The sequence below is a fragment of the Orcinus orca genome, chromosome 18 (genome assembly GCF_937001465.1).
Source record: "Orcinus orca chromosome 18, mOrcOrc1.1, whole genome shotgun sequence".
In the NCBI taxonomy this organism is placed as follows: Eukaryota; Metazoa; Chordata; class Mammalia; order Artiodactyla; family Delphinidae; genus Orcinus; species Orcinus orca.
In genome coordinates this window covers 69028944-69037628 of record NC_064576.1, presented here as the reverse complement: position 1 = coordinate 69037628, position 8685 = coordinate 69028944, and the positions used below count along the sequence as shown (strand labels likewise).

The 8685-nt window shown below is 41.0% G+C and overlaps 1 protein-coding gene across 2 annotated transcripts in view; it reads right to left on the bottom strand.

The window, feature by feature from the left end:
* The window catches only part of STARD13 (StAR related lipid transfer domain containing 13), a 226970-nt gene that overhangs the window by 177062 nt on the left and 41223 nt on the right, over nt 1-8685 (bottom strand). Inside the window, exon 1 of one of the 2 annotated variants that reach the window (XM_004282208.3) lies at nt 9-301. The exons of the other annotated variant lie outside the window; for it this stretch is intronic. Coding sequence (XP_004282256.1) covers nt 9-177 — 169 coding nt within the window. The 5' untranslated portion in view covers nt 178-301. Of the gene's footprint in view, nt 1-8; nt 302-8685 lie in introns of those variants that run through there. 2 annotated transcript variants of the gene reach the window in all.

The window sequence follows — 8685 nt, the reverse complement described above, 5'->3', positions numbered from 1 at the left end:
CGACTCACCTTGTTGAATTTTAGTCACTAGCTGATGGCGTGCTAGAATCCGGCTCATCCTGTAAGGAGAGCGTCTCGCAGTCTGATCAAATCGCAAATACATCTCCTGGCCCTCAGGTGTCATGGCATTTAGATAGTAGCAACCTGAAGCTGGGGTACTGGGTCCCTGACTGAACATCCCGGCAGATTTTCTTTTGCCCTCAGTCTGCCCTGTGGCTGTTTCCGTCTACCTTCAGTCTCAGTTACAGAGCGAGGCATCCAGCCCAGCAGAGCTCAGCAGACCCAGCGATTTTTAAAAAGAAAAAGGAGTGCCAAAAGCCACAACTCAGAATTCCAACCCCCGGCCTCACGTGACCTCGCAGAGCCAATCAGAGGAAGACAGGAGATGGGACGGTCCACAGTCGGCCCCAAGCCCCGGAGAGAGGCAGGTCCAGCCTCTCTGATCCCCACACAATGCGGGAAGGCAATGTGAGTACTGCCCTGCCTCTGAGCTGACTAAGCCCCGAGAAGCAGCACTCACTGAAAGAGTTCAAAGGGAAAGAGAGAGGGAAGAGGAAAGGCAGCAGAAGAAAAATAAGCCCTGGGCATAGGAAATCAATCTTTCTGGTTGTAAGGGTTAGAGAAAGCACACTCGCCTTCTCCAAGGCAGCTAAAAGATGGATGTGAGAAGCAAGTGAAAAACTACTTCAAATAAGCATAAACAGCTTAGGATAAATTACCACCCTTCGTTACAAAGAAATAAATAAAGCTTTTCCAGTGAAAAGTGAACTTCAAGTGCTTTAAGGCCCTGAGTAAATACGCTCCAGGCCCCTTCTGCATGGGAAGCTGAGAGCTCTCACAGATGAGACTGGCAGAGGCAAGAGCACAAGTGTATTTGTTAAGTATCTACCCCTTTAAATTTTCCACCTCTCCAATTTTTAATCACCCAGAAGTAAAGTACTTTTGAAGTACCTCTCACATTTAAGACACTGCCAGGAATCACTGTAAAGATGCAGATCCATGCAATGCTGATGTTGCCAAGCTGCCTGGGATCAATAGAGAAGTTATGCAAAAGCACATAACACAGGCCTTATGTGAAAGGGGCCTCAAGAAAGACACAAGAGCAATATTAGAGGAAGCAATATTATTTTTGACTGGGGTGACGAGAGCAGGCCACACAGAGGAAGAGACATTTGGGTGGGCTTTAAAAAAATGGGTGGGATTCTGACAGGCAGAGACTGAGGAGGGCTTTGCAGGAGGGTCTGTGCCCACATGTGTGGAGATCGGGAACCACAGTGTGTGTTTAAGGAAAACGTGAGTAATTCCACTTGGCCATATCCGAGTATACATATGGGGGTAATTAGCATTTTTCCCCTATTTTTTCTCTTTAATATTGTTTGATGTAAAGAGGAAAAAAGTCCATAGAAAACATGTTATCAAATTCTGAACCTGGGGCTGAGGGAATAAAGTTCTTTGAAAAAGAGGCATAAGGCCAGGTTGTTCTTATATTCGGCTGTCTCAAACTGAAACATAGCCTGGCCTGGGATTTGGAATCCTAATAATAAAAACTTTCAATTGAAAGTTCAACAGGACTTAAATTAGGTCCTCGATTCTTGCTGCTGTGGCTAACGGTGGTCAGTCCTAACATCTTCCCCTGTGGGAACTTTGCAATTCTGAGAAGCAGCTCATTTCGTGTAAATATCTTACTAGGTAAATGAGCACGTTAATAAAGATCCCTAGGGCCTACACTGGAATGTACTCTCTCTCATGGCAATTGTGAGCCTCTTCCGATAATTATGCAAGAGTAAGTAAGGGTCAGGTTTTCAAGTCAGCGTTGATGCAGGAAAGGAAAGGGGTGTTCCTTTTTCATTTTTATTTAGGATTTGATCAGAGTTTTTCTATTCCAGGGGATCTTTTGTGGATGGTGAAAGGGATCTAAGATCTAGCGACTCTGGTATGCCAGAAGCCTGGGCATGAATGGCAGACGGGCTTAGCACTCCACTGCAGTATTAGATGCTTGTGAGGTCCAATCCCCAAGCTCAGCTCCAGCACTGGCTGCCATCTGATGGAGATGCTGATGTCAGCCACCTTGTGTACATGCTTTCAGTTTGATAGTCCAGTGTTGGGGACGTCCCTGCCGTAAACACCTGCCAGTTATCACTTTTCAGTGGGAGAGTGTAGAAGAAGAGTAGAGAGAGAAAGAAGAGCGGATCATGGGACTTGGGAACTTTGCATATGTGCTGGGAAACCAAGCAAAGGGAAGGAAAAGGCAGGAAATGATATGTAGTTGCTTTTTAGCTGTGGATAACACTTAAAGAAAGACTGACCATTCCCAGTGCCAACCCTGGAGTTTAACACTGACTTGGCTGCATTTTAAAAGTAAATGGAACGATTCTTCCTGAGAAGCACTGCACTGTATCCTGGCCAGGTTACTATTTAAAAAAAAAAAAAGAAAATTCACCATGCCTCCTTTTTGCATAATAATGAATACATGAACGTGTTGAAAGTCCTGAGGTGTTTTGTTCTGAAAACATCAAGATCATAAATATGTATTCTTTGATATATATAAGCAGATACAACAACATGAAACATAGTATTTCATAGGAGATGGCAATGAAGAACAAGAATTGAATGTAAATTAGGGAGAAAAAAGAAGAATTTGAATTTCCTAATTAAAAGAAAGCTTAGTGTAAAGCCCAATTTTTCTAAAAATCAGTCTGATTTTTAATAAAGGGATCTATGAAGGATCATGTATCAACATCTTTGTCTTCCCTGTGTCATGTCCAACTTATTTTTTATGGTTAAGGTAGTAGTAGCTATAAACCCATGCAACTACTCACCGTGGTTTTGCCACTTTGTGTCCAAAATACCATATTTAAAGCAGATAGGTAACATTATTTTCTCATTAGCATCATTATCGCCTTGTTTTATGCTAATGTATTGCTATGAGATCTGAGCCCTTTCAGTGAATTGTTTTCATCATTTGGTCCCAGTGTTAGAAGAATCACCACTGGGTGGGCAGTTCTGTTCTGCTTGTTGTAAATGTAAAATCAAGAAACTGCTGACAATCTTCCCTGGGCTGAAATGTCCTCCATGCATCTCGTGGAGAGAGCTCTTGCTCTTGACTGGTGAGTGAGTGAGGACCAAAGGAACCAGAGAGAGGGAGAGAGTGCTGAAAACCCAAGATGCTGGATTTCCTCCATTCCAGTTCCTTCAAAAATGAGAAAAATGGATGGTACTAGTTTTTAGTTTTCAACTACTTTTCCTCTCTCCTAATTTGGTCATCAAGAAGAATCTTCACTCAGACTATTTCAGGGATGGGATAAACAGATGAATATTGGGAGCCAACAAGAACAGTGAACAGGGGGAATGGAAAAGGGAGGGTGGCTGACAGTGCTAAGCACCTACTGAGTGCTAAGCCTTATGCTATTTACATTTCATGTCTTTAATTAATCTCCACAGCAACCCTTTGTGCTATCCTATTTTGTGGAAAAGGAAATTAAGACTCCCAGAGGTGAAGCAATGTCCCAGGTCATATAACAACCAAGTGTAGAGTCTCTGTGTATCTCCAAGCTGATGATATTTTAACTCTTTCCACTGTTACACATGAGGGACAGGGAAGGAAAAACTGTGGCACTAAAAGGGTGCTGGGGAAATTGGATAAGGGAGAAAATTTTCGGAAGAATGTACTGAAAATCATCTTAACCCTATTTAATTGTATGTGATAGCGGGGTGGAAATATAGGTATAGGATGACTAAATTCTTGTGGTGGTTGAGATCGAGGTGTCTTTAGAGTAAGGTACATAGCCCAGAGCCTTTAACTAACCAGTGAGAACCATGGGCCCTCTCTGGAGTAAAAGACCAAGAACTGGAGATCCACTCATCCCTTCCCCAATACTGAAGTGAAGAGGCAGCCTGACCATCTCTTTGCTTAACAACTCCTTTTTTGAAGGGTAGACTGTTTGTCCTCTGCTTTCTGCTCATCCTCAAGGCTAACTCTGTGTACTGCCTGGCCTCCTCTGTGGCATTTCTTCCCAATGCACACACTCCAAATACAGTCAAAACTCTGAAATTTGACCTCTAAACAAAACTTTTGGTATTTAAAAATTTTAAGTCTTTTGATAGATGATCCCAGATTAGCGCTCAATGGAATTTTGTGTACACATGGCAGAAAGCGAGGAGCGCTTTTACAGAAGCCAGGAATGGCTCACTGTGCTTTCATCTGTCTGCTGCTGCTTCTATTCCTTCACACACATTCCAGCCTCCTCGTCAGCCTGTTCAGAGGGAGCCAAGGTAGTTCTGCCAAGTAGGAAAATGTTTGAGATACAAGTGGTCGGTAGAAAAAAAGCAGAACCGATCTGGAGGGCTGCTTTTAAATTACTTGAATCCAAAGGTTGTGGGTTAATGTCAAAGCCTTCCTGTGGGCTCTGAAGCTCATTTTGAGAATCTCTACTAATTGATTCGCGATGTATGTGCCCCGTTCTTTGTCAATAAACCTTTTCAACATACATACACCCCAAGGACCAATGCAGGCCAGCCAAAAATACTAACATTCGCAGCCGTGACCAGGACCCTCCACAAAAGGTTTCAGAGTGGATTCTCTTCTGACTCAGTTTCTCCACCTCTAGGCCGTGTCTCCCACTTGGAGTCCAGATCCTACTGCAAAGGCTTGTGAGTGGTAACAGATTTTGTTTTTTTGCCTCTCAGCCCTCACTACTCTCTTTAGTTAACTTCACCTTTGCAGGCCTCTGCGAGCACATTCTCTGCCCTCATTCCATCCCCTGGGGACCATAGCCAACCATCAGCTCCAGTTCCTATGGCCAGCGATCTGGTCTGACTTGTCCTGGGCTCTTTGCCCATACCCATCCATTGCAGCCAAACCAAAATTCTTTCACTTTTATAAGTTGTTTCAAAGATCTGCAACTGTGTGATTTCCTACTCTCTCACCCTGTCAAAACCTATTGCCTTTGGAAACATTTTCATGACTAACGCAAAACCTTTAGTATTAACAGTCATGTTAATACCTGTAAATAGTGGTTATGTGGCACATCAATTAGATTAGCTTGTTACATGCTAATAAGCAATCCATTTGTTCATTGCAACTACTATGGGCATAAAGTTTTTACATCTTGGATTTGAAAAGGATATTAAACATCTTCTAATCCAACCACTCACCTATTATACAAGTCATGGTCAGATCAATTAATGAATGCTTTACCCAACATATGTGAAGGATATTATCTCACTGAGGACTACAAGATGTTTAAGAAAGTTTTTCCTTATAATTTCCATCCATTGGCTCTAATTCTGTCATTTGGAATTAGGACAAATCTATTCCTTCTTCCATATGCCTGTTCTTCAGACAATTTTAGAAGGCCAACCTGTCCCTTATAAGAATCTGCTTTCACATGCTAAACATTCCTTTCCATCAAACCACACATCTTCTAACTATTCAGCAAACTGATTGCTGTCTTTTGGATCTGCTCCAGTCTGTCAGTATCTCTTTAAAAATATTGCTCCTACCCTAAACTTAGAGCTCTAGATATGGCCAAGCACAGTAGTATATGGCATAGTGTGTGGGTACCTCCTGAACTCAAGGGATTGCACTCTTGCTCATCCAGTCTGACATAATGAGAGGTTTTATTTTTTTAATCTATATTTACTCTATCATTAATTCAGCATGGTATTAATTTGAATTAAGTAATTGAATGCCTGCACAGCACTGCAGTAAGTATGAAAGATGTAATGGTGAATGCGATGTGGTCCTTGCCTCAAGGGACAGTCTTCCAGGGCAAACAGAAAGAAAACTCACCATTACACCAATGTTAAGTGCTGTGTGGGAGGCTATCTCCATCACCTCAGACTGTGTTAGAGTCAGTCTAAGTGGTGTTTCTGTGTCTTCATAAAATCTGTGTTAAATGAGTGTTCTCTATCCTATACTTAACAAATGAACTTTCAAACTTAAGAACAGGTCTTTAAATTTATTAAGATATTTTTAATTCCTGATTTTCTCCTCCAACTATTTAATTCTGCCTTGTTCTTTAAGGTAGCTAATGAAAATACCTCCATTATAAAAGTATAAAATAACCAGTTAAGTGTGTTTGGAAAAAGGTAAAGGAAAGGTGGAAACATAAGAAAGCCAAGTTCACAGACATACAAGCCACACAACCCTGTATATTTGCAGGAGGTGGCTGAAAATGTGGCTTAAGATTCCTAACAGACAAGCCAAAAGGGAAACAAGATCAGTTATGAGATTTAACATATTCATAAGATAAAAACAAAGCAGTGATTCAAGATAAACACACATCACCAGATATTGAGACCCCCAGGGAAAATTTTCCTGGGTCCTCACAAAGAATCAGCATCCTCAGTGATATTGGATATGGTAACAAACCTTAGTCCATGGTTTCTTAACTGACACTTCAGTGTCCATAATAGTATGATAACAAAGCACTATATAGGAAAATTAATTCTAGGAGGGTACCTCAGAAAACATGGTTTGAGTATGCTAGTCTCTGTGATCTTTTAAACTATGTGTTGAATCGTATCACTTCCCTGATTAAAATACTCCAAGTTTTCTATTGCACCTGGAAAAAAAATCCAGACTTCTTACTTGGCCCACGGGGTCCTGCGTGCTCTATTCCCAGCTCACCACTCCCACCTCATCACAGTCTCCCCACTAGCTTTCTCTAGACCTGGCTGCCTTAGCGTCTTCTTTCTACGTGCTACTCCTCAGCCTGGAATGCTCTTCACGGAGCCCTTCCCATAGCTGGCTCCTTCTCAGCTTTCAAGCATCATCTTAAGTCATGCAGTCTCAGATGGGCCATCCTGTTCACTTTACCTAAGCGGAAGCAGCACCCCATGTGTTGGCTCTACAGCACTTTCTAAATTTGTAATTACCTATTTATTTGCTCGTTAACCTATACGTTGCCTTACCTTCCCAGTAGACTGTCGTGTCTGGACCAGGTTTATTTCATGCACATCCTATGTGCCCACCACAAGGCCTGGCACATAGGAGGAAATCAATAGCGGTTGATTGAATAAATGATTGAGTAAAAAATTGAATAAACGATGATCTGAATTTTTCCAAGGATAAAATTTAGAATGTCTAGAGGAGTGAATGCATATATGTTAGGCAATATGCTGTTGCTACAACAACTTGGATTGGATAAGGACTGGACAGCAGATGATTCAAGGTTTTTTCCTCCAAAAGGAGCCTGAAATGCACATATTTTGCTTTGTTGTTTAGGGGCAAAAGTATATGCTTTGAGCATCAAACAGAGGACAATTTAATTTTCACAAGTCCCTTGTGAAAATAGGGAGCCTGGAGGAAATGAGCAACCCTTTCTCCACAGAGAGAGGCTGAAGGGCATAAAAAAATTAATCTATCTTCCTTAGCTTTGAATCAGCCTCAAATTTTTAAGCATGCCTGTTGTGCCTTCAATTAAAAAGTTGAACACCATTGGGCCAAGTGTTCTTCATGGACCCATTCTGCATCTGGGTTATCAACCACCTCTATTTCTTCATGCTCATAAACATCTTTTAATAATTCTTTAAAAAAATTTCCTGGAGATTTAAATTAATTTATTGTCTGGTATTTCTAGAACCTATATATTTTTGCCCTGATCGAAAATACATGTAATTGCTAATTTGGGGTGTTTCGTTTTTTTTTAAAGAATTACTTAGATTATTAGACAGGACCTTTCAGTCCCTTAGGTGGAATTTGTCTGTTCTTAGAGACTTATTAGAGGCTTATCTTCACCTGCATCAGATTTGATTCTATAATCTCCTTCTCTGTCTTGAACAACAGTGAATATATTTTCTTTATGTTGACTCAAATTATAATTTGAATATGAAAGGGAAACTTGCTCATTAAAGAAATCCTATGATGAATCCTTTGGGAAATTCTTCATTGATGCTCCAAAGTATCTGTTTTGTAAATGTCTGAGACTGCCCATTGAAAGGCACACCATTATTAAGATGGTATGCTGGAACCAGAAGGTTGATAACTGAGATTCCTAAAATATCATCCTGTTACCTCATCACCAATCAATCAGAAGAATGTCCATGAGCTGATCAGGCACCCTGCAACCCTCACTTCTAATGTTGCCTTTAAAAACCCTTCCCTGAAACCTGAACACAAAGGAGGTCAGGTCTTTTGAGCATGACCCACCCATTCTCCTTGATTGGCACCCTGCAATAAATGCTGTATTTTCACCACAAAAAAAAAAAAAAAAGAAAAGAAAAGAAAAGAAAAATTGTACAATGAACTGCTGCCCTGGATCCAGTGTCCATTTTTATATATAATTGCTTCCCACCTGGTGTCATGCAACAGTTATGTACTAAGTAAAGTTTGGAAATAACCATGGCCCACAAACTGAAGAGGAATAAGACTGCAGGATTAATAATGCAATCGCACTGTTTATATAGTTAAACCACATATGCCTTCTTGGATAAATTCAGCTCAGTACACTAAGAATATGATAGACCATTTTCCCTCTTTATTCCTAACATAAGACCACTAATCTATATTTTAAAGAACTGAAAGTGGTGCCAGGAGGAGGAATGACATTAGAACACATCCCATACAGAGAGAAGCACTAAGAATTTGAGAAGGTAGCAACATAGCTCTCTAGAGCCCTAGATATTGGTATCAATGGAACTTGGAGGTGATTGAGAAGACAAATTTCAGTGCTTATGGCTGGGC